The sequence below is a fragment of the Dasypus novemcinctus genome, chromosome 10, assembly GCF_030445035.2.
Source record: "Dasypus novemcinctus isolate mDasNov1 chromosome 10, mDasNov1.1.hap2, whole genome shotgun sequence".
NCBI lineage: Eukaryota > Metazoa > Chordata > Mammalia > Cingulata > Dasypodidae > Dasypus > Dasypus novemcinctus.
In genome coordinates this window covers 10,910,108-10,934,628 of record NC_080682.1, presented here as the reverse complement: position 1 = coordinate 10,934,628, position 24,521 = coordinate 10,910,108, and the positions used below count along the sequence as shown (strand labels likewise).

At 51.9% G+C, this 24,521-nt stretch overlaps 2 protein-coding genes across 2 annotated transcripts in view; one reads left to right on the top strand and one right to left on the bottom strand.

Annotated features, from left to right (window-relative positions):
- Positions 1–10,073, top strand: part of RTN3 (reticulon 3) — a 71,950-nt gene extending 61,877 nt beyond the window's left edge. Inside the window, exons 4-9 of the mRNA XM_058305271.2 lie at positions 3,618–3,825; positions 5,324–5,462; positions 5,866–5,935; positions 6,134–6,180; positions 6,621–6,679; positions 7,983–10,073. Of these exons, the coding sequence (XP_058161254.1) occupies positions 3,618–3,825; positions 5,324–5,462; positions 5,866–5,935; positions 6,134–6,180; positions 6,621–6,679; positions 7,983–8,028 (569 nt within the window). The 3' untranslated portion in view covers positions 8,029–10,073. The remainder of the gene's footprint in view (positions 1–3,617; positions 3,826–5,323; positions 5,463–5,865; positions 5,936–6,133; positions 6,181–6,620; positions 6,680–7,982) is intronic.
- An 8-nt stretch (positions 10,074–10,081) lies between these two features.
- On the bottom strand, positions 10,082–18,528 carry ZFTA (zinc finger translocation associated). Its single transcript, XM_004477724.4, has 5 exons — positions 18,336–18,528; positions 15,693–16,190; positions 14,751–15,137; positions 13,963–14,511; positions 10,082–13,738 (listed from the first exon to the last, which is right to left on the bottom strand). Exons 1-5 carry the CDS (start codon positions 18,472–18,474, stop codon positions 13,281–13,283), a joined length of 2,031 nt encoding a protein of 676 aa, XP_004477781.2. The 5' UTR covers positions 18,475–18,528; the 3' UTR covers positions 10,082–13,280.
- Positions 18,529–24,521: the final 5,993 nt, after the last annotated feature.

Here is a 24,521-nt window from a genome sequence, read left to right as displayed (position 1 = left end):
AACAATCATGCCAAAGCTTGCTTGACCAAACATCTGGAAACCACAGCCTAGCCAAGTTGACACATGTAATTAACCATATGTTCCTCTTTTTCTTTTTTTTTAACATATCATCATGCCACTCCCCTACTCTGACATTTTTTAGTGGCTTCCCATTACACTTGAAGTAATATCCAAGGTTATCTTACTTTGTGAAAGTGCTCCATGATCTAGCCCCTGCTATTCTTTTACATTATCTCATGTCACTCCCCTTCATTCACTACATTCCATCCACACTGATCTTCCAGCCTTTCCTAAACAATGCCAAACAACCTTTGCCCCCTCATTTTCCCAAGAGTCTTGTATATGTGTCCTCACCCAGCTTAGAACACCCTTCCCCAGGCTCCTGGCATGGCAAGCTTCTTGTCTTTCATAGCTCTTCTTAAATGTTATATCCTCAGAGAGGCTTGTCCTGACCACCTATCTGAATTAGTGCATGTGTGCCCACAAACTCTTCCCATTATAGCACACTGGATTTATATATTCTTCTGGGCCTCTGTTAAAAGAGACATTTGGGAAGCAGATGTGGCTCAAGTGATAGGGCTTCTGCCTACCATATGGGAGGACCCGGGTTCAATCCCTGGGACCTCCTGGTAAAAAAAAAGAGAAAGCATGCCTGTGCGGTGAGCCATTGCCCATGTGGTGAGCCAAGTGCCTACATGAGTGCCTGTATGGTGAGCTGAGTACCCTCATGGCAAGCCAGTGCTCGTGCTAGTGAGTCACGCAGCAAGATGATGACGCAACAAAAGAGACAAGGGGAGAGTCAAGGTGAAAGCACAGCAAAAAACAGAAACTAAGGTGGCGCAGCTTACAGGGAACCTCTCTCCACATCACAGTTCCTCAGGATTGAGTCCTGGTGAATCCTAGAGGAGAAAAAAAATGAGAAGAGAAGACAAAAAGAGAAATAGATACAGAAGATCACACAGCAAATGAACACAGACAACAAAAACAGCAGGACAGGGGGAAATAAGTCTTTTTTTTAAAAGAAAACAATTGAGGGAAGCAGACTTGGCCCAGTGGTTAGGGCGTCCGTCTACCACATGGGAGGTCCGCAGTTCAAACCCTGGGCCTCCTTGACCCGTGTGAAGCTGGCCCATGCGCAGTGCTGATGCGCGCAAGGGGTGCCCTGCCACGCAGGGGTGTGCCAGGTAAGGAGAGCCGCCCAGCGGGAAAGAAAGTGCAGCCTGCCCAAGAATGGCGGCGCACACACAGAGAGCTGACACAACAACATGACGCAACAGAAAGAAACACAGATCCCCATGCCACTGACAACAACAGAAGCAGACAAAGAAAAGTATGCAGCAAATAGACACAAAGAACAGACAACTGGGGCAGGGAAGGGGAGAGAAATAAATAAATAATAAATCTTTAAAAAAGAAAACAATTGATTTGTTTTTTTATCCATTGCCTCTCTTCCCCAATCGAATGTAAGTTTCATGGATAGTAAGGACCTTGTTTGCCTTGCTCAGTGTTGTGTTGTATGCTCCAGTTCTTAGCACTTGCCTGGCACATGGTGGACACTTATTAAAAATTAGGTAAAAGGGAAACGGACTTTGGCCCAGTGGTTAGGGCGTCCGTCTACCATATGGGAGGTCCGCGGTTCAAACCCCAGGCCTCCTTGACCCGTGTGGAGCTGGCCATGCGCAGTGCTGATGCGCGCAAGGAGTGCCGTGCCACGCAAGGGTGTCCCCCGCGTGCAGGAGCCCCACGTGCAAGGAGTGCGCCCATGAGGAAAGCCGCCCAGCATGAAAAGAAAGAGCAGCCTGCCCAGGAATGGCGCCGCCCACACTTCCCGTGCCGCTGATGACAACAGAAGCGGACAAAGAAACAAGACGCAGCAAATAGACACCAAGAACAGACAACCAGGGGAGGGGGGGGGAATTAAATAAATAAATAAATCTTTTTTAAAAAAAAAAGGTAAAAGAAGAGAAGAGTGAGAATGGAAGAAAAGAAAACCCATTAAAGAATAAGGAATTTCGGAAGGGAGAGGGGAAAAATAGGTGTAATTTTCGGGGCATGGAATTATCCAAAATGACAGATACAGGCCATTATGTATCTTGTCATAATTTACAAAATTGTGTGGGAGAGAGTTTAAAATATGATGTAAACTATAATCCACAATCCAGTGGCAATGCTCCAGTATGTGTTCATCAGTTGTAACAAATGTACCACAGTAATGAAGGATGTTATTAATGTGGGAAAGTGTGGGAGGGGTAGGGAGTGGGGCATCTGGGAATCCCCTACATTTTTTATATATAATTTATGTAATTTAAGTATCTTTTAAAAATAAAAATAAACAGAATAGGAAATTTCCTGTTTGAATAAATACTAAACTGAGGTAGTAGGAATCGACGAATGAAAGTAGAAGAGAACAAAAAAAAGAAAATTTCATGGAAGCAAATCATTGCAACTTCTTGCAGGTTTCCTGATTATGAAATAAACACCAGAACTTAGTCTGTGTTTCATATTTACACTTTAGGCAAATACCATATTTCCTGCCTTTTCTTCACATTTTTTCATCCTTCTCTTTACACAAGGGATCAGAGAAGAAAAAGTTTCCAAAGCCCATGCCAGTTTCCTTTCTTTGGTATTCTGTACTGAGCATCCTTAGTCTGCATTCGTGATAGCATTCATGTGCAGAAACTTGATAGTTTAAGAGAATTTATCAGGAAGCAAATGAAAGTTGTAGTTATGCTGTCTTAGTCATTGACTTGGTCCATTTTTACTAAATCAACAACAAAAGGAAGAAGAGCCTCTTTGCTACCTTTGTGCAATTAGAAAAAGCCACCATGTAGTCGTGACACTTTACTGCCATCTGCTGGAAAATTGCCATAAGATATTCAAACCTGCTTGACGACAAAGCAAATGGAGTGCCCTAGAGGTGTGCAGTACACGATATGCATAACAGTATAAAAGGATCTGGGCTCTGCCTTAAAATAAATGGTGGAATTATTGTCTAAGCTAGAAGATAAGTCTGTAACCTTATGACCCAGCTGCCTGAGACAGTCCCTGCTTACACCTGTCTCCTTGCATAATTATTAACAGTATCCCCTTTCACTTTCAGAAGTGTCATGGTTTGGGTAATTATATGATCACCCTACCAATCTTTCCTGAGTTATCTTCAAATTAACATAGAGACTGGTGTTTCGCTTTTTTTTGCCCCTCCCCACTCCGGTTTATGCATTTCAAGTTAGCTTTAATTTTATATGTCTGTTGACCCAAATAATTTATAAGTATGGTTTGCTTAATTTAGTCAACAGTTAAGATTTTGCCACATTTCTTTATCATGTCTGTTGAAATATTTATTTTACCACAGAGTACTTGTCTTTTAGCCATTTCTAAAAGATTTCTGGAAAGCTATCTTGAACACTGAACTATGTTGTAGAGGAACTTTTTGCAGTGTGAATCATCATCCCTGACATAATTTCATTTTCGTTTGTCAGATTCTCTTAAAGGGGGCTGCCCCTGTAATTGTGTGCTAGTATAATGTTTCACATATATTTAAGACACAGCCAGAGAATAGTCCTGGCCTTGTGATGTGTGGATGTTCTTTAAACTTACGTGCCCTTTTCTTTTGGCAGTGCATGATCTGATTTTCTGGCGAGATGTGAAGAAGACTGGCTTTGTCTTTGGCACCACGCTGATCATGCTGCTTTCACTGGCAGCCTTCAGTGTCATCAGCGTGGTTTCTTACCTCATTCTGGCTCTTCTCTCTGTCACGATCAGCTTCAGGGTCTATAAGTCTGTCATCCAAGCTGTACAGAAGTCAGATGAAGGCCATCCATTCAAGTGAGTAGAAATATCACAAGAAATCTTCTACATTTTAGTAAAGGTTTTCACTGAAGCTGGTCAGATCCAAGAATTCTGGGGTGTAATGAACTGGTTGATGGCATGAACCATCAAGTAGAGAACTTGAGATCACCTTAAGAAGTGACCAGGTTATGAGCCAAGAACTTTTTGACAGACTTCAAAACCAAATAGGACTCTCTAAATTCCTAAGTAGGATAGAGAAAGGAGAGCATCTAGATGGGATCCCAAGTATGTATTTAAACCTTGAAATGATTTTGAAATCCTTATTTTGAGGCTGTTATCTTGAAAATATTTCATATCAGAACTCAAAAATATTTTTGCTCTTGGTTTTATTACTGACTTTTTCCTTATCTTTTCTTTAGTTTTCTTAATGCCAAGGACAAGTCTTGATGAATACTTGGTCATGGGTTTTCTAAAATCCAATTTCTAGCTTTTCTGATTGTGTTGTAACTTTAACAGATGTTTCTCTCACATTTTTCCCCTTGAAAGTCTTGGCCCATAAAACATCTTAACATTAACAAATGGCAGTTTTTTTAAAAAAACCTTTTTCTCATAGGGAAAGAAGCCCAGCTATGACCTCTCAGGTATTTCCTCTTTGTGAAATTAAAAGAAATAATTTAAACTATATTATGGAATTAAAAATTATTGCATGGATGGGGAGCATATATAGCTCAGTGGTTGAGCACCTGCTTCCCATGTACAAAGTCCTGGGTTCAATCCCCGGTACCGCATTTAAAAAAACAAAAAAACAAAAAAAAAAACTATTGCATAATAGTTTTAACAAATCAGTAGTTGAATGAATAAGTGCATAAATTTTGCTGTTTTGCAACAAGCTTAGATGTTTTAACATTTTTTTCCCTTTTGCATGACACCATTGTGGATTTATAAAATGAGTTTTACTCAGTTACATTAATCATTTCAAACGCCTATATCTTGTAACCTTTATGTATAGAAGTATGTATTTTCTTAGTAAACAGAAAGGGAAAATGTGCCTTTACTCTTCTGTTTCCCCTACAAGAACTGTAGGCTTCTTAAGATAAAAGTGGTCTTAGGATTCCTGATATCCCCAGCACCTAGCAGAGTGCCTGGTACACAGTAGGCACTCAATAAATATTAGCTGGACAAGTTAGCACTTAGTTATATCTCAATTCTATAGTGAACTGGGAACAGAATCCAGAGCTTTCTTTTTCTGACGAATGACTCTTACTTTTCTACCCTATCAAATTCACTGTTCCCAGCCTCATTTTTGTTTGTTTTTTAACAAATATTTTATTGTACCACATTATCATTTTGAGATGAAATTCTTAAATAATATAATCTGCTTAGGTAATATAATCTATTTTAGACAACCAAAATACCCCTACAGATTTCCAAAATACCCCCTGGGGGCAATTTCATTCCCTAAAGAACTGCTGTGCTAACTGAAAAACATCTTCTTCCATGTCAAATATGTGACTGTTATTTCTTCTTCTGGAAGAGCCTACTTGGATGTAGACATTACTCTGTCCTCGGAAGCTTTCCATAATTATGTGAATGCTGCTATGGTGCACATCAATAAGGCCCTGAAACTCATTATTCGCCTCTTTCTGGTGGAAGATCTGGTTGACTCCTTGAAGGTTAGTTGCTTCTGCAGCTTCTCATGGTGTGGCTGGCTGGCTTATAATTCAGAGGAAAAGCAGTAAATAGGATTTCATCAGGCAAAAACCGATTTCATTCAGCCTATAAAAATGGGGATGAGTCAGTAGAAAGGGGTATTTCCTCCTGCTGGAGAATTAACACCAAAAGAGTGATAATGTAATTCACAGAAATAACAGTTACAATTTGTCTTTGCGCCTAAGAGAACTACAGAATTCCCTTACCCACCCTCAAATGTATAGTGGGGGGAAAAAAATTAAAAAAAAAAAAATACAGTGGAGGAGCCTTCATTTTGAAATAACTTATGGCATATGTCACTTGACTTTGCAGATTTAACTAGCCATAGGAGAATGGCATCACTTAACCCAAATCTTGCATTCACAGCTCGCAGTTTTCATGTGGCTGATGACCTACGTTGGTGCAGTTTTCAATGGAATCACCCTTCTGATTCTTGGTAAGGTGACAAGTAAAGTTTCTCTGTGCTCATTGAAGTAATTGGTAAGAATATGAGTAAAGAGAATGCCCAGCTTTCCATATGGCCCTGTCTATAGTTTTTCTAGAGACCCTGAATTAGATACTGAAGAACTTGTATCTGTCTTTTGTGACTGTCTCACATTTACACTTACCGTGTCCCATGATTCTGTCTTAACAGCCGAACTGCTCATTTTCAGCGTTCCAATTGTCTACGAGAAGTATAAGGTAAGCATTTGCCTTTTCCTAATTAGATATCCTAGGAGATTTCTGGCTGGTTTCATTTTTTAAGGTATTGGAAGTCCAGAGCAGTCTTTTAATAACCATCATTTCTACAGTTGAATTTTATGTCAGGTGCCTAGAAGAAACTCCTAAGAGTAGTTTCCTTCATGGAGAGAAACTGGATATCTGGGAAAAAGAGGGATAGGAAAGAGATTTACTTTTTTTATCTTGTATTGTGCCTTTTGAATTTTATCACTTGGATGTATTATCTATTCAGAAAAAAAAAAAGTTGATAAAAACCCTTAATAAAAGCTGGGTGTCTAAAAAACATTAACTGTAGGGTATCACAGGAATCCTTCAGTGCCCACAGATGTTTCCATTGTGGAATGGTGTGTACAAAGTAAGCTATATGTTGCCACAACTGAGATTACTTTTCTTCCTTAAAGACCCAGATTGATCACTATGTGGGCATCGCCCGGGAGCAGACCAAGTCAATTGTTGAAAAGTAAGTACCTTTAGAAGCCATGATGAAATGTGATCTTTCTCCCTATTTTTAATCCCCTGTGTAAAATGTTAATGCCAAAGAAAGTAATTTTCCCCCTGAAACAAAACCTTGTTTAATGGAGTTTATTTTACTAGAAATGTTTCATCTGCTTCTTAGAAAAACATCCTTTGTATCTTAGATTGCAGAAGGATCCATGGAATCAGGACCATGCTCCTGTTTGACCTGGCTTTTAAATGTTCTTGGTTGCCTCCCCACCTTCATGGATTTTCACATGTATCAATTTTCAACCAAATACTTCTCTCCCTTTTCAGAAATAGAAGTTTTAGTAAATAAATTCCTTGAGGTTCAAAGCCTACTCCTTATCAAGTTAAGACTACCAAAGCCCTGTTTTCCTTTGTTTAACCAATTAAATGACTCCCTATATAATGAAGGAGCTATTTGCCTTTTTAAAATTATTTATACAAACCCTTATGAACCCAACATTTAGAAGTAGAATGTTAACATTTTTCCTAATTTTCAGATATTTTTTTAAGAAACAAAACCGACAAACATTTGACCCCCCTTTGTGTCTCTCAAGTCCCTTTTCATACTCCAGATTTTACTGCTTTTTCCACTTTATCGAGAGGGAACTGTAAACACATCCAGAGAGCTTGATGCTAGGATCTTTGCCTGCTTTTTTCCTTTTTTAGGTATACAATGGAGCTAAAACAAGGTGAGGATGGTTAGCACCAATATATATTTATCATTTTACCCGATTTGTGAAAGATGGTCTCATGTTAGACTTAATGCCTCAATCACCAACATTAGCTGGCTCTGGTCCCCTGCTCTGGTTTGTACCATTTATGGAAAGCATGTGGTATGTCTCCTTGATCCTTGACTCCTGGTTTCCTCAGTGGTCCTGCCTAGTACTTGTCCTGGCATTCCTTTATCTGTACATCAGAGTCGTAGAAATAAGAGGCAACTTCATCTGCTCCCCTGATCACTGCCAATGGGTAGAACATAGTCAGTTACCCTCTTGCCCTTTGAAACTCCCAGTAAAGGATTGAGGTGGTTCTGGCAGTGAAAGAGAACAGGCAGGCAGGCATGGTAAGGATGAATCTTTAGGAGTCTCTCAGGCATCATCCCAGGCCAGACTCGGCCCCTGCCTCTTTTCATCCAGTGTAAGCCCTAAGAAAATGGGAGAATGTTTTTCACATTGCTCTACAAAGTCAAAGACTGCCTTCTCCTTAATCACAGTTAAGCATATGTTTTAGGGTTTTGTTTTCTGTTTTCACCTCCTTTTTTTCTTTTCTTTCCTTAATAGGATCCAAGCAAAACTCCCTGGAATTGCAAAAAAAAAGGCAGAATAAGCACATGGAAATGAGGACTGCAACAGTTACTAAAACACCATTTAATAGTTATAACATTGTTACTTGTACTATGAAGGAACATGCTCCTTGTCAGCTTCAGCCTGCATTCCAAGCTTTTTGTTTTTAATTTGGTGTTTCTCCCTTCCTTTCCCTTTACCCTCAGTATCAAGCAAAGAATTGGGACAAAAAAAAAAAAAACAACAACAAGCAAATGATATCTTAGAACCGGAAAGAATCAAATTTATACAATAAATCAGTACATTTAATGATGGTGGAGCTTTTGCCTATAGCTTGAAAGGAAAAAGATTGAATGAAAGTAAAGGAAAATAAGAGATAAAACTTCTCTCTTCAGTTCTTCAATCCAATTTCCAAGTATTAGCTGTACAGTTTGCCGTCAAGAGTTTTACCCTTATTTTTTAAGTTAAGAAATAATGATTAACTTATGAAGAAATTATTTGAGGACAGGAATGGGGTTCCTTTCTGCGGGTTTTTTTGAGCCTTCTATCCCATTTTCCTGCCCCACAATGAGCAGCTACACTTAATATTCCTCTTCTTCACTTTTAACTCAAATAAGAACTTAATAGGCAATACTGATAATTCCTGATTCCCTGAAGGCCATATGATTAAGATTGGAAACAGAAAATGGGACTGGAAAGGGAGTCAAAAAGGCACACTGCTCTGGCCACTCCTTCTCCACTTAATCCCTAGGAAATAAAAAGCTCCACCATTTGGAAAGGTGGTGTCTGCTTCATTTCTTTTGGACATGTGCTTTCCTCCCTCTTCCTATCCACCTCCCCTCAAGTTTAATAAATATGGTTGTACTTTTCTTATGAAATAAATGTCTGTAACTGCTGTACACTGCTGTAAACTTGTTAGAGAAAAAAATAATCTGCATGTGGGCTTCTCAGTCACTGAGTTTTTGTAATCCTATTTCAGTCCATGGCGGGGGAGGGGACATTCTTAAGAGGTGAACTACAAAAGCACAGAAAAGCTTTTTTTGTTTTTTTCTTTTTCCTACAACTTCCTTCTTCACATGGCGACATCTTTAACTGTGCTCATCCTTTTTTTACCTTAAGGACCAAAACCAAGCTTACTTGAGAGCAGATTGTGTGTGCTTAATAGACCACAAATTAGTGTAGGAATGTGTATTTTGTGGTTCATATGGAGTTTTAACTGCTTTGCAACTAGTTTATGGTTGTGTGCTATGTTTTCAGGGTTCATTTTCAGACAGAAAAAATGCCTTGGCTCCTTTGCCATTGCCCTGGGTTCCCCTTTTGAGAGCTTCCCAAGAAGCCCCTAAGTAAGGGTGACCAGGCAAGGTCAGATTGTGTTGGCAACAGAACAATTCATGTACACCAGATGAAGGGCAATGGGGAATCTTTCATTCTTGTTTGAGATTGATAGTGTCTTCCTCCCCTTCCACATGAAAATTCAGTAAACTTGGAAGAAAGGTTATCTCTGAATTCCTTCAAGTCCTAACTGGAAGTCATAATCCAGGGGGAATATGAATTGCTGACTTCAAAGTAAGGGCTACAATATTTGACACTCCCAAAGCACTGCAATTCTGTGGAAAGAAATTTTCTTTCCAGTTTTTCGGTTTTTCACTTTTTTGGGTCTTTTTGCAAATTACTTAGGGATTTAGATAGGTAAGGGGTCCTTTGCCTTATTCCATTGAAGTCCCCTTTTGAGTTGTTAAAAAGATTTCATGTCATAATAGGGAATACATTCTCCTTCCTCTTTTGCCCTCCCTGGACGGCAGCACACTGATTGTCTTTTAGGGCTTCCCCTCCAATGGACTTCGTGCTGCACTGGAAGCCGCCACACTTAGATCTTTTGTTTTGCTTCTGCTGTGTTTAGATAATTGGACAGATAATTGTGCCATGCAGGATTTTTTTTTTAAACCTGTAGATGAAAAATTACTAATGAAACTGTGCGTGTATGTGCGTGCAACATAAAAATACAGTAGCACCTAAGGAGCTTAAATCTTGGTTCCTGTAAACTGCAAATTGATGTGGTATTAATAAAAAAAAAAAACCAATAGACAATAACTGCGTTGTCATTCTGCTAACTTTATTCTCTATACACAGTGTGGGTAAAGAACCAAACAAGGCTTTCCCTCTCCCTATCCCCACTCCACTTTTGAATCTTTCAAAAACAACTAATAGTTGATACTGGTAAGGATTCCAAGATTGCAGAATTTCCATAGCAGAGCAAAGCTGTGCATTAGGTTTCGAAAGAAACATGAGGAGTGGATGGGATCAGAGGGGTCTGTTGTCCCAGCTCAGCCACACACCAACCTAGGAGAGTTCCCTGCCTGCAACATGAAGCAGCCTATTAGTCACACAAAGCCATGTAATAATGCACTTAAATTGGGAGTCCATCGCCTTGGAAAATGGAAACTAAATAAATTGGATCTTTGCTGAAAGAACTTGTTACCTCTGATTTTCTCTTCCTGAAAACTAAGGCTGCTGTACCCATAAGTTGGATTTTTAAAATTTATTCAACATACCTCTTAAAAAACTTAGGCTGTAAATTTTTTTAAATGACTGATGCAAACAACTTCACAAATACACATACAAATGTTCGAATAATGTCACTAAGTAACATGGTATATAAATATGTATTCGGAATAACATACATATTGGCCATAAGAGCAAGCATACTGTTAAACAAAAAAGAATTTTCATGAAGAAACTTCACCTGTTCATGTCAGACTACTGAGGTGGGAAGGAGGCACTCCTGGAGATGAAAACCACCTACCCTGACCTCTAACCCATGAAGCCATATTTTTGGTCAAAACAGGAATCACCACAGTGGCACTTTCTAGGTTACTTCTGCCCAGAACTTCAGCGTGTGGTCATGGTTGCTGGAGGGCACACCCCAGCCCAATTAGCTTCAGTAGGCATGGGGTGGGACCCAAAAATTTGTATTTCTAACAATTTAGTAAGGTGATGCTGCTGACCTGAGGGCCACACTTTGAGAGCCACTGGAATGCTTGGGGCTCAGTGAAGACATCCACTCCTGTCTCCTAAGGGTTCTCCCTGCCTTATCAGGGCAAAGGTTGAGCCATTCCTAACCATCCTGCCCCGGCTTACCTGAACTTCGGCAGTGGGCTTAGGTGATCATAATTGGTTGCCTCGCTTTGCCTACTGTTTTGACCTGGCAGAATAGCAAAATGGGCAGAATACTCATTCTGGAACTGAAAACATGCATGAAGGAATGAAAAAGGATGGCAGTGCTTAGCCTGATGCCATCCGTAATCCCTGTGCACAAGCTTTTAATACTGTCTCAGAAACCCTGGAGGTCCAAACACACTGGGAATTGACTTTTCAGTCAACTGGCAAGCCGTTAAGTATCTTTCTGAATCCTGACAGCATCCCCAGCAAAGAACACAATGCCAGAGCCCTTGCCCGCTGTGGAGGCTACAGACCAGGCTGTAGTCTGTCCCACTTGGGGAGTTCAGGTAGGGAAGGCTGCTGCCCACAACTCCAGCAAAGGCCTGGATGCCAAGAGCTGCCTGCTTGAGCTTTGCACACTCATTCCAAAAAAACTGCAGATCTTTATCACTGCCAGGATCACGATTCCATTGGATGGCCTGCAGCACCCAGCACATGCTAACCTGTGGTAGGCCTAAGAGTGATGGAAATGGTAATAGCTTACCAGAGATCAGGAGGCAGTGTGGTATAGTGCAAAGAACACTAAATTGGGAGTTGAGGTTTTTGTTCTAGTGCTTTTACTGTTCCTACCTGGCTGTGTGACAGCTTCATCCCGCCTATCTGTGACTGGGAGAGGAGCAGTTCTTAGCTGATCTCCAGGTTCCCTTCCAACTTGAACAATCTTCAATTATATAAAAATGATACAAAACCCATGGTATAAAATTCAACTCCCAATCAGGAAGTCAAGGAGACTGGGCCTGAGGCACTTGAACCTTGGGCTCTGGCCTGCGGCATGGGGGTGGGGGACTTCCTCCACGGCTGCTTTTCCACCCACAGAGCAGCCCCTCCTCACCCTCCAGGCGGCCTTCAAGCCCCACCCCCTGACTTTGCCACTAGCTCTAAGGGAAGCCGTCCTGCACTGGCCTCACTTGGTGAAGAGCAGACACAGGGGCCCAGGGGCCGGAAGCAGGGCCTGGAGAGTCACATATTAATAGGGGATGTATGGGGGCCTCCCATCCCCGCCTGACATCCACCCCACCCCGTCCAGTTCTTGTTCCTTCCTGTAGGTCCTTCCTCTGCCACCTCACAGCTTATCTCTGATACACGCATAATAAATAAGACATTTGCACGTAAGAGGGATTGGGACAGTTCTCTCCCCACCCCCTCCCCCTTTCATATAAAAGCATTAAATACAGTTTCAAAATAAAATACAAAGAGCCAAAAGGGCCTGATCTTGGGGCCACCTGTTCTCCACAGGAGAATGAATCTACACATCCCTCTCGGACCTGCCTGGGAAGATGGCCGGGGCCCCTTCCGCGCCCCCACTGGGCTGGCGCCGCCGCGGGAGGGGACGGAAAGCCGGGCCCCAGGCCCCGGGGACTGAGAACGGGTGGCGCGTTCACCGCGGACAAAGGGAGACAGGAGCGGCGGGAATAGCACGCCAGCTGCCGGGCCGCCAGGGCCCCGGGCTCGGACCGAGCAGGGAGCCCAAGTAACCGCGGGCGCCGGCCTCGGAGCGCGCCCGGGAAAGGCGCCTCAGGAACAAAGGGCGCGCCGGCCGCGCACCTGGTTCCCGCAGCGCCGCGCCCGGCCGGGTCCCACCGGCCTTGCGGGCCAGGGTGGGGTAGGCTCCCCGGCTCCGAGCCCAGGCCTCCCAGGCCTCCCCCGCGTCTCTGCGGAGAACTGGGTGACCCCCCTCCCCCGCCCAAATCAAAGGGGCGGCGCGTCCCGCCCGTCCACCTCTCCGGACCCTAATTAATACTGACAGACGGCGGACCCCGCCTCCGCCTTGCAGAAGGGGGACCCACCTGGTGGGGCGCGGCCGGACCCCTGCTGGGACGTCCCCTGCTAACACTTTGAGGCCGCTTTGGCTTCTCCAAAAACGGGGGGGCCCTGCGAGGGAGGGCCAGGAGAGACTGCGCCTCGGGAGGAGGCCAAGCTCAGGGACCCTTCCGGCGCGTGGCTGGTGACCCCACCCAGTCCCCCGAGGCCGTACTTGGCCGGCTGCGCCCAGCCCGGCCAGCGGGGGACAGCAGCGTCCGAGGCTCAGCCGAGCACGGGGCGCCCGGGGGCCGCCCCCGGTCGGGACGCTGAGCGCTACGCCCGGCACACGGCGCCGGCCTTGAGGTCGGCGCCGCCGTCGCGCGGCGCGGGGGCCGGCGGCCCGAAGCCCTCGTGGCCGTAGCAGCGCAGGGCCGCCTCCTCGTAGGCCTCCAGGATGGTCTGGCGCTCCTCGGGCGTGAAGTCCATGGAGAAGGGGTGCACCTGCAGGATGTGCCGCTTGATGGTGCTCACCTTGAGCGTGGCCAGCGCGCCCCCGCACACCATGCACACCAGGCCGCGCCGGCTGCCGTCGTAGTCCATCAAGTACTCGCCCCGCCAGCGCGGCTGGTAGTTCCGCCGCTGCTCTCGGCTGCGGGGCGGCGGCGGGGGCGGCGGCGGCGGCGGCGGCAGGGGCGGGAAGGCGAGCCCCCTGGGCTCGGGACCGTCCTCATCTTCCTCCTCCTCCTCGGCCGGCCGCTCCGACGGCTCCCCGGGCGAGAGCGGGATGTCACCTAGGGACGGACAAAGGGCCGGATTGGAACCGGTGGGGGGAAGGCAGGGCAGACCAGGTCTCCTGTCCATGTCCCTGTGTCCTCCCGCCTGTGCCCTCCGGTCCCACCCTCCCCGGAGTTCCCCTTCAACCTTCTACTCACTTTCCCCAAGCCAACCTCAACTGGCCTGGCCCGGGCCCCGGCCCCCGCGCTCCCGCGCTCTGCCCTGCTCCTGCTCCACTCACCCCACCACGCCTCCTCTGGCTGCGCCTCCTCCTCCCCTCCCCCCTGCTCCGAGGCTGCGGCTGGGCTGGGGGCGGCGGGGCCCCGGGGGGACTCGGGGCAGGGCAGTCCCAGGGCCAGCAGGTGCGCGGCCTTCTCGGTCCACTCCTGGGCGATGAGGGCCTTGACGGGCCCGCTGAGACGCGTGGAGCCCGGGTGGCGCCGGCGGATGTGCCGCTTGATGGTGCTCATCTTGAGCGAGGCCAGCGCGCCCCCGCACACCATGCACACCAGGCCGCGCCGGCCGCCGTCGAACTCCATGAGGTACTCCAGCCGCCAGCGCTCCTGGTAGTGGCGGCGGTGGTCGCGACCCCGCGGCGGCCGGCCCGGGACCCCCGCCCTCTCGCCCTTGCCCTCCTCCTGCTCCTCCTCTGCCGGCCCGGGCCTCTCAGGGACCCAGCCAGCCTCTTCCTTTACGCCTGGGGGGCTGAGGTTCTGAGAGGAGGGGGCTCCAGCAGTGGGGGCTGAGTCCCGGCTCTTTCTGGTCAGGTCCTGGGGGACGAGGTCGTCTTCTGTTGGGGAAGGGGTGAGGGAGAGGGGCTCAGCCTGCTGGCTGGGATGCCCTTACCCACGCAGGGGGGTCCCTTGCTCCTCACCCCAGCCCCAAGCTACAGGCCCCAGCCAGTGTGTGTATGTGGGGGGGGGGGCGGGGATCTTTGGGACATTCAGCCCTCAGCCAGGAGTCCCTGCCTCCCAGTTTAGACCAGGGCCCCCTGCTGTGCAGCCCTAACAGGGGGTCTCGGCCTCGCACCTGGTGGGGGCCGGGCGGGCTCAGGCAGTGCCTCGGGCTGGCCGCCCCAGGCCTGCAGCAGGGCGCTGCGCTGGGGGCCGCTGAGCCCCAGGGAGCTGGGGTGCACCTCTAGCACGTGGGCCCGGATGTCGTCCAGGTGCAGGCTGGGCAGTGCCCGGCCACAGGCCATGCACACCAGCCGGTTCCCCCGCGGGTCGTAGTCCATGAGACACTCGGCCCGGAACCAGTTCTGCAGGGACTCCTTCAGCCTCCGCTCCAGGCGCCGGGCCCCCAGCCCCCTGCTGCCCCCGGCCCTCCGGGAAGCCGAGAGGCGCCGACGCCGAGCCCGGGGTGCCACCTGGCCCCCTCGCCGCGGGCGACGGCTGCCCCCACCAGCTGGGGCTTTGCCTGAAAGGGTCGGAGGGAGGGAAGGAACTGAGCTACTGGCCCTCGCAGGGACCAGGTCCCCCACAAGCCTCGCCTTGCTCTCAGACTCTAAGCCCCAGGTCCGACTCATGCTTTTTTGCCCTCCTCTTCCTCTCCCCTCGAGTCCCAACCCCTTTGTCCCCCTAATCCTCAGGCACACAGACCCTGAGCCCCACCCACTCCTCCCCCACACCTCCATTCCAGCCCTAACCCTGATTTCTTCGGCCACGTTTCCAGCACCTTGCACGCTCCTAAGCCCAGCCCAGCCACCCGACTCCCAAGCCTTCCCCTGCTCATCGCCGCCCCATCTACTCAACCCCATCCTTCTAAAACCAGACCGTCAAAGCTGCCAGGGACACTGGAGAGCCCCCGGCCCCCCGTCCTTCCCCTCCGTTGTACAGCGCAGTAAGCACTACTCCACCCCCAGAGAAGGAGCAGCGACAGCTCCAAAAAGCCGAGAGGTGTCAGAGAAGCCAGGGCTGTCCCCACGGGGCCCTGTCGCCACCCCGGCCCCTGCCTCTCCATGTCCGGCATTACCTGGGCCCCTGGGTGGGCAAGCTGGGAGGCTGGCCCCCTCCTCCTCCTCCTCCTCTTCCTCCTCCTCCTCTTCCTCAGCCCCCTGGGCCCCCAGGCCCTCGGCCTCTCCACAGGCCCCCAGGCCCAGGTGGGCATCCCAGCTGTTGCTGATGACTTCCTTCTCCCGGGGACTCCAGTGCAGGGAGTAGGGGTGCTTTTGGCGGATGTGCCGCTTGATGGTGCTGAGCTTGAGCGTGGCCAGGGAGCTGCCGCACACCATGCACACCATGCCGTGCCGCGCGGGGTTGAAGTCCATCAGGTACTCCAGCCGCCAGTGGTCGTGGTAGTAGCGCCGGTGGTCTCGGCCGGGGATGCGGCTCTTCCCAGGCCGGGAGGCCCGGGCCTCACAGTGGTCTGAGTATTTCCTGCCTGCGGATGCAGTTCCCCTGGCCCTGGAGCAGGGCAGGGGGGCACTCCCCCAGGACCCTAAGGCACCCCCTTCCAGCTGCAGATCTTGCCCTGAGGAGGGGGGAGAGGGAGACAGTTTTTCAGTCTCCGAATTGCAAGCCGGGCACCCAGGGCGTGGATTCTGCCGCTAGAACCAGGGAGGTGGGGGAGGGACTTGCTCCCAGCCCGGAAGGGATGGAAACAGTAATAAAAGGGAGGTGGGAGAAGCAGGGAGTCAAAACAGTGGTGGTCCTTTACAAAGAGCGCGGCCCCTTTAAGAGAGGATCAAGAACAAAAGGATGCAGGGCACGGTGAGGGACTTTTTAAAAAATAAGGTGAGGGCCAACGAGGCAGCGGGCTCTGTAAGGGGCCCTGTGGGGAAGAGAACTGCAGGGGTAAAAGCCAGAGAGCAGCACGCCGGGCGGTTCCAGCGCAGCGGAGCAGGCGGTGGGCGAAACAAAGGGGGCATGTGTCTGCATCCAGGGCTGCACAGGGACCCGCCCGCCCCAGGGCCCCAGCCCCGAGGGCCCCACCCAAAGTCGTCTCCCTCTTTCCAACACTGTCTCAGATACTGCCTCCTGAGAGTCCCATTTTAGGTGGGGCTAAGCAGTGTCAGTTCCCCAAATACAGGCACCCATGGAAGAAAGACCATGTCAAGCTGTCAGCATCTCCAGGGAAAGGAGTTAACCAGACCTCGTTGTACCTGGGAGAGCCAAGGACCCTGCAAGGGGGACAGCAGCGGGGACAGCAGCAGGGCCACGAGCGTGGCTGCTGGAAGATACTGCAACAGGGAGTGGCCACCCCCCACCCCCGCCCCTGGAGCCCATTAAGGCTTTCTGAGGATTTTTTTTTCCCCCGCTCTGGCAGGGTGTCGGCCACTGCCCAGCAAGCAGAAGGGCAGGCGCCAGGCAGTCCTTGGGCAACCCCCAAGCCAAGGCTTCCTTTTGACAGACCGCCCCCTCCTCCCCCAGGTCAGGCCCCTATTTTATTTAGAAAATGGTCTCCTGGCCACAGAGCCTGATCGGGCAGGTTCTGGGCATTCTCCTGGTGGAGAATCCTAGGGTCAGGGAGACAAAAGACGGGGACCAGAAAGGGCGCCTGTCACTTTTTTTTTTTTTTTTTCCCAGTAGAGCCACAGAAAAAGCCCAGGCTTCAAAGTCAGAGCCCTGCGTTGGAGTCCTGGCTCCCCTAGTCACTCGCTGTGTGTCGTCTGCTGGGTCCTGTCTGCACTCAGGGCTGAGGCCTCTTTGTCTGCGAAGGCCCAGGGGTAGCCAGGAGGTCTCTAAGCATCCTTCCAGCGCTGGGTCCCTGCTACTCTAACGTGGGCTGGCCCTTTAAGAGCCGAAAAGGGGGAGGAGCTGGGATTCTTTAAAAACAAAAGGGGCTGGGGAGTTTCTGGAAGGGGAAGGGGAGAGCAGCTCCGAGCGGAGGGCAGATTCTCCCTAGCCCGGAGAGAACCTCCACGGCTCTGAAGCCGTTGACCTTTGCGGCAGTCCAATGAGAACACAGTCTCCTCTGGGGGCGAAGGAGGTCTGGCCGGTCCCACTAGAGCTGGCAAATTTGGGCAAAAAAAGAAAAAAAAAAAAAAAAAAAGGGGAGAGGGGAGGAGAACACACGCAGGCGGGGGGTGGGGGGTGTCTGCCTCCGTGGGCCAGTCCATCTGTTTAAAAGCCGCCCGAAGCGCCCCGGGAGATCGTGGGCCAAACGCAAAGGGGCTCCGGTCCCCGAGCAAGGCAAGGCCACAAGACGACAGGGGCCGCCCGGGGGCGACAGCGGAGTTCCGAACTCGGCGCCTCCGGGCCAGCGCCCCGGGGGGGCCCCCACGGGCTGGGCAGACTTTTAAGAGACAGCCGGCCCAGGAGGACCACCAGGAGTCTGGAAGAGAAAGGGGGCGGGGGCCGCGAGGCCGCCCGCCGAGGGCGCGCGTCCCGCGGCGTGGGAGCTGGCCGTGCGGGGCCCCTCGGGCCGGGCGCCGCGCAGCAGGCGGGGCCCTCGAAGGGGGAGGGGAGCCGCCCGCGCCCCGCGGCCCGGCCGCGGGAGCTGGGCGGGGGGCGCCCCCGCTGGCCCTGCAGCCGCGGCCCGCGCCCGCCAGGTGGCGCCCCCGGCCGCCCTGCCCGCGTCCCCCCCTTTGTTCGGCGGCGGAGAGGGGCCCCGAGCCGCAGCCCTCCCCTCCCCCACGCCGGGGCCCCGGCCCGGGCCGCCCGCCCCGGCTCTTACCGCCGTCGTCGTCCTCGGGCTCCGCGCCGCCGCCGGATCCCGCGGGCGGCAGCCGTCGGCCCCGTGCCGAGGCTGCTGCGGGCCCGGGGCCGCCCCTGCCGCCGCCGCTCCGGCTGCGGTGGTCCCCGCCGGGCTCCATGCGCTGCGCTGCCGAGCGGGGCCCCGGGGCGCCCGGGCGCGGGGGCCGCGGCGCCGGCGGGCGCCCGCGCGGAGGGCTCGGGGCGCGGGGCCCCGGGGCGCGGGCGCGGGCGCGGGGCGGCCGCACGGACGGCGGGCTGCTCGCTCGGCGGCGCGGGCTGGACCGGGGTGGGGATTCCTGTCTGGGGCCCCTGGGGCTCCTTTAAGGGCTCCTGGGTAAATTTAAAGGGGCCGCGCGCTATTTCCTCCTGCCAGCTCGCGGGGGGCTGGGGGGGAGAGGCGGGAGGCGCCGAGCCGGGCCGGGGCTCCGCAGCCGGCGCCCGCCCCGGACGCTGGGAGCGCGGCCCTCGCCGCCCGCGCCGGCCCGCACCTCCGCCGCCGGGGCTCCGCGCCCGGCTCCCGGAGGGTCGCCGAGGTGGCCGGGGACGGCCGCAGCGACGCGCTCCCCCCCGGGCTCGGCGTGCGGCCACCGCCCCCTCGGGGCATCGCCGCGCGCGGCGCCCCGCACCGGCGCGGGCGGAGGGCCTCCTGCTGGGGAGCCCCGGGTCCCCGCCGGGGGCGGCGTGCTCCGGCGCGAGCCGGGCGCGAGCGCGGCGCGGGCCCCGGGGCGGACGCGACTGGCAGGGGCCCCAGCCGGCCGCGGCCCCGCCGAGAGGGTGGAGCCGCGGGGGCGGCCGCGCCCCCTCCCTCGGGAGCCGCCCGGGAGCGCCGGGAGCTGCGGGCTTCTCCATTGGAGCGGCGGGCGGGCGAGGCTCCCCCGGAGCGGCCGGGGGCGGGGGCCGCGGCCGCCGAGCCTCGAGCCGGGGAGCCGGGGCTGCGCCGGGGCCCGACGCTGCGGGGCAGGGGTGGCCCCGGGATGGAAGCGGCCCCGGGATGCGAGCCGGGAGGAGAGGGCGGGCGCCGCGGCCCTCGGGCTCCGGCCCCCGCAGGCCTGGGGAGGCCGGGCGAGGCCCCGGACGCAGCCCCGGACCCCCGCCCGGCCCGAGGAGACGGAGAACGCCGGTCCAGGGCGGGGGCTCGGGCGAGTGGGGACGCGCGGCCCCCCACGACTGGGAAGTGCTGGGGCGGACCCTGGGCTGCGAGTCCCGGGGTGCCTCGGGGCCCCCGGGGCCCGGGAAGCGGGGAGAAAGGGACGCCGAGAGGCAGCTGGGGGCACGGCTGCCCGGGGCCCTTCTGCCAGGACCGGCTGGAGGAGCAGGTGCCAGATTTGGCACAACAAAGGCCAGGCGAATCCTGGGGACCCAAATGACAGGGTGCGGGAGGCCACCGAGGGTCCTGTTGGCTGGAGGCGGGCTTTCTTCTCTTCGCCGCGAAGGTACCCGGCGATCCGTTCAAGAAGTCACCGTGCACAAATTTCCTTACTCGGTACCTACCTACTGTGTGCCGGCATTCTTAAAGGACAGGCAAGACTGATCCCAATTGTTTTAGGGACTTAGACACCCACGGCTTATAAAAAGGAAACAGTTCAGCCCTGTGGGAGTTATGAAAATATTACATTACCTAGAACACGGGAAGCCTGTCTCCAAAGCGTTAGTGGGGAGGGCATGGGGACTCCGATTTCTTCAGCAGTATATGGTGCCTCTCACCTTCGGGGATATTTTCCCATCCCTTCCGCTGGTCCCATGATGACTTGGAAAGGGATCACCTCCGGTAAACTGAGTCTCGGCCCACAGCTCCGCTCTCTCCAGTTGCTCTCAGGAATGAGTTTCACTTCCTTTCACCCACCTGGAGGTCCCTGGGGACCTGGGCCCGCGTGCTGCTGCGGTTGGGTTGGGAAAGGGAAGTGGGTGGGACAGGAGGAGTTGTAGCCACAGCCTTGAAATGCGGGATTCATTCATTCATTATATCCCCCACACACACACCCCGCGCCAGGAGGGACACAAAGGGAAAAGGAAAACAGACCTGGCCTTCACATGCCTCTAAGTTGGTCAAAAAACCAAAAAGGCTAAAGGAGCCCAGTGACCTAAAATGAAATTTTAGAAAGCTGTTCTTCTAGGGATAAGGGGCCTTGTGCATTATTTTAGTTTCTTTTCTAGTTACAAAGGTAATCCATGTTCAGGGCTGGCCACGTGAGACACTTTGGTGTATATCTTTCAGTATTTTCCCTGCATGTGCGTAAATAGGGTACATTTTGTTTGTTACCAAAAAGAAAGGAATCAAAGCCACCTGGAGCCATTTCCCACACCCTCTGACCCTTCCATCCTCTCCCACACCCAGCGTAGCCAGCCGCAAGAATGCCTCCACCTCCACAATTCCGCAGCCTTTTCCCACGCATCATTTGATCCTCACAGCAACCCTCTGAAGCAAGAGCTCTTTTCACATCAAGAAATGGAGGCTCAGAGAGTAACATGTCTGGTCAAAGGCCATTCATTCATTCATTTATTCAACCATTTACTCAGAAAGCCTTTACTGAACCTGTTCTGGGTGCCAAGCACTGGGCTGGGAAGGCAAGGATTTAAAAATAATACGACAGGAAGGCCAACATAGCTCAAGCAGTTGGGTACCCACCTACGACATGGGAGGTCCAGGTTTGATTCCTGGACTGTCAGACTGTGAGCTGACGCAACGAGATGATGCAACAAGGATTCATTCACAATGAGCGACACAACAAGCAAGGAATGGATGTGGCTCAAGCGATTGGCACCTCCCTCCTGGGAGGTCCTAGGTCAGTTCCTAGGGCCTCCTGAAAATAAGTAGAGCAGACAGTGAGCGCAAACAAAGAGGAGGGTGGAATAAATAAATCTTTAAAAAATGATAATAATACAACACAGGCCCCCTACCCTCCCACCACCTTCAAGGAGCTCGCTCACAGCATACTGGTGAAAAGGACAAACTATTGCAGTCAGGGCCACATTAGGTCCTTGATGAGTCTTGGGCACTTTAGCCTTCATGGGCAACTTTCTCTATAAAAAAATTTAAATAAAATAATTAAATAGATTTTTGTGGACCCTACAAATTCCCTAGTGAGTGTATGTGAGAGAGAACATTTCCTATTACCCTTAAAGTTGTTTTTTTTTCCCTTGATTTTAAAAGAAAGTGTTTATGGGCCCCTGAAAGTACGGCAGGCATTAGGCCCTGATTACATGTTTGTAATACAGTGATTAGTGCCGAGGGAGAGGGGCGCCCAGGAAGGGTGACCCAATCTGGGAAGACTTCTCAGGGAGAGTGTTGCTTGAACCATGTCCTGAAAGACCAGGAGGCGTGTCCAGCAGGAGAAAGAGAGCAAGGGCTTTCCCAGCAGTGGCCAGGGAAGTGCCAGGTGAAGGAGGGTTTCAGGTGGGAGAGGCAGAAGAAGAAATGGAAATTCGAAGAGGCAAGAGACTGGGGAGTACCTGGGACCAGTCGGCCAAGCACTCGGAAGGCAGCCCTGAGAACAAGATGGAGTGAGTGAGAAAAAGACCGCGGAAGCTGTTAGAGCAGATTACACCCGTACCAGAGTCAAGGCAGCAGCAGCAGCAGGGCCAGTGGTGAGGCAGCAGAAGATACGAGCCGCCCCGTGGCACATCGTGCTGCACTCTGCTTTGCACGCGGTGTTAGCGGAAGGCAGAGGGGAGGTAAATGCCACCAGCATCCCCAGCTAAGCCCTGCACTTGGGAATCTGCCCAGGGGACAGGATACCTCTTCCTTCCTAAGAGCTATTTGTTAGCAGAGCTACGTACCTGAAAGCTGCCTTTGCTCAGAGGGAACATGGTTTCCCTATTCCTTAGCCCAGAAGCAACTCTTTTAACTTCTAGCAAAGGCCCCTTAGAGGCTAGCACTGGTCTGGTTTGAGCCATATGAAGGGGGTAGAAGCTACAGTGCCTGGCTGCCTGCTATGATTGGAGAAAGGCCAGGCTAACTCCCAAGTATCTAGATCAGAGGGTTGGGAGTATAGGAAGGGCAGGAAGACGGAGGGAGGGTGGAGACAACAAGGTCAAAACCTGCAAACTTGCCAGCCTGGACTCAAACCCAGAACTCCTCATTTTTAGACCTCACCTCTTCCCTTCCATTCCATTGTCTGACCCAGATTCTTGGCCCACCGTCTGGTGCCTCAGCCACAGAACTGTTCTGTTCCCATGGCTCCGTCTGCCTATAAAGGATCCAGTAATCCGGATTAAAGCCGGGTGGAATTCAGTGGGCCACACCTGAACTGAAGTCACATCTTGAAGAGATCTTATTTACAGTGGGCCACACCCACCAGAGTGCAGACCGAGACCAAGAGCATGTCCAGACTGGGGTGCACAATTCCATCCCCCACATTCTTTTTATTATAAAATGTTTCAAACACACAGAAAAAATATATTCTATAGATGTACTTATATGTATGCACATATCTCTCAGCTTGAACGAATACAAGCATTTTGACATATTTGCTACAAACACAAAAACTCTAGCTCTCACACCCTGGTTTCTGATTCCCTCCTTCCACTGAAGGAGCTGGCCCAATGAAGCTTTCCTGCCCCTGTCTGTTGAGTCAGGGCTCAGGTGTCCCGAGGTTTCTCCAATGCAGAAAGCCACAGATGCATCGGAGGGTGGTGCTTAGACTCAGCGCTGGGTGCTGGCCTGTTGCTGGGTCCCTAGCTCCTGTTTGGGGTGGATGTCTCCAAGTTGGTCAGGAGGCCTCAGCCCCACTGTCACACCCTCCTGATCTGTCATTACCATTTGAGGCATTTGATCTGCCCTTCACCTCTCTACCCCACAATGGACCAACTCCTTGACTAGGCCAACAAGTAGAGGTGAGGAGCAAGGCGTAATCAACCAGTAAGTCCTTCACTTCAAAAGTGCCCAAAGTGGACACCAGGGATTTCTCTGTCCCTTTCCCACAACCTGTCATCCACCACAGAGCATACCAATGACTGCCTAATGTTTCACTAATCCTGTCCCTTAGTATGAGTGGTGAGTGACAGAAAACTCAACCTAAACCGGCTTAAAGTTTAACAGAGAAGGGTGTACTGGCTCAGGAGACTGGAAAATACAGGGGACTAGTAGACATCTTCAGATAGCTTCATCCAGGACCCAAGCAGTGTCACCATGGTCATAGCGTCTGTCTCCATCTCAGCCCTGCTTCCCCCTTTGCTACTTGTCCCTCTCAGACAGGTCTTCCAGCGGCATGGCCCCCAGCACCTCCAGGCCGGCAGCCTCACCCCTCCAAGGCCACCAGAAAAGAGAGCGGTCTCTTCTCCAGCCCCCTGATCAAAATCCAGGTCTAAGCCTCACTGACTTGAATGGAGTCCCCGGCCATTTACTGTGGCCAGACAGCCCATGGGCTACACCATTCCCTAGAGCCTGGGGTCAGATGTCCGTCCTTGGAGGAGTCAGCCTCCCCAAGCCATGTGGACCAAGAAGGGTGGTCCCCATGAGGAAAACATAGGAAGAGGCTAACAAAAGAACGATGAACAGCAGAAACTGAGGTCTAGTGACTCGTGTGGAGAACATATTGCCACTCCACTTCATAGCAAGACACAAGAAACGTAAGGACCGAGGCAGCCTTCGGAGTAGAAGTCCCATTCCATCCCGTCGCAGCCCTGCAGGGGATGGCCTCGGCCCAGCTCTCGCAGGGCTTTTCCCTGAGAGCTGCGCCTCCCCACACAGCGGGGCCTGCCGCCGCCATCTTCCTAGCAGCCCACAGGAAACCCGGCCTGGGGAGGAGGGTCACGTGACCCTGGGGCGGCCAATCAGACTCTCTCTTGTGAGCCTCTTTTCCGGATCTCCTAGGCAGCCAGCTGGTTTGTTACTGCTGCGATCGGGACCAGCCCTCCTCTACCACGAGGAACAAAAGCTGGGAGACCCAGGCTGTGGAGAACCACAGAGGTGAGAGAGCACCGAGACCTGCCGGGCACCTGCCCCTTCTCTTCCCGATTCCAAGAACTCCTTACTCTTCCTTCTCTTGGATCCCCGGGGGTACCGGAACCCCTCCCTGCTTCCAATACCTTCCCTTTTTCACCTCCTCGAATTAATCTCTGATACTTGCAACAAAACGCCCCTCTTCTGTGCCAGTGGTGAATATAAGGCATGGCCCGTCCTCACACAAATTTATAGGGCCCCGCAAATCGATAAGGAAAAAACAAA

What these genes read in the sequence shown, in the direction of transcription:
- ZFTA (XM_004477724.4), bottom strand. Translation starts at nt 18,474, where the DNA reads ATGGAGCCCGGCGGGGACCACCGCAGCCGGAGCGGCGGCGGCAGGGGC. An exon ending in TTGCCCACCCAGGGGCCCAG is followed by an intron (nt 15,138 to 15,692) that starts GTAATGCCGGAC and finishes CGACCCTTTCAG; the next exon opens with GCAAAGCCCCAGCTGGTGGG. An exon ending in GCCCGCCCGGCCCCCACCAG is followed by an intron (nt 14,512 to 14,750) that starts GTGCGAGGCCGA and finishes CTTCCCCAACAG; the next exon opens with AAGACGACCTCGTCCCCCAG.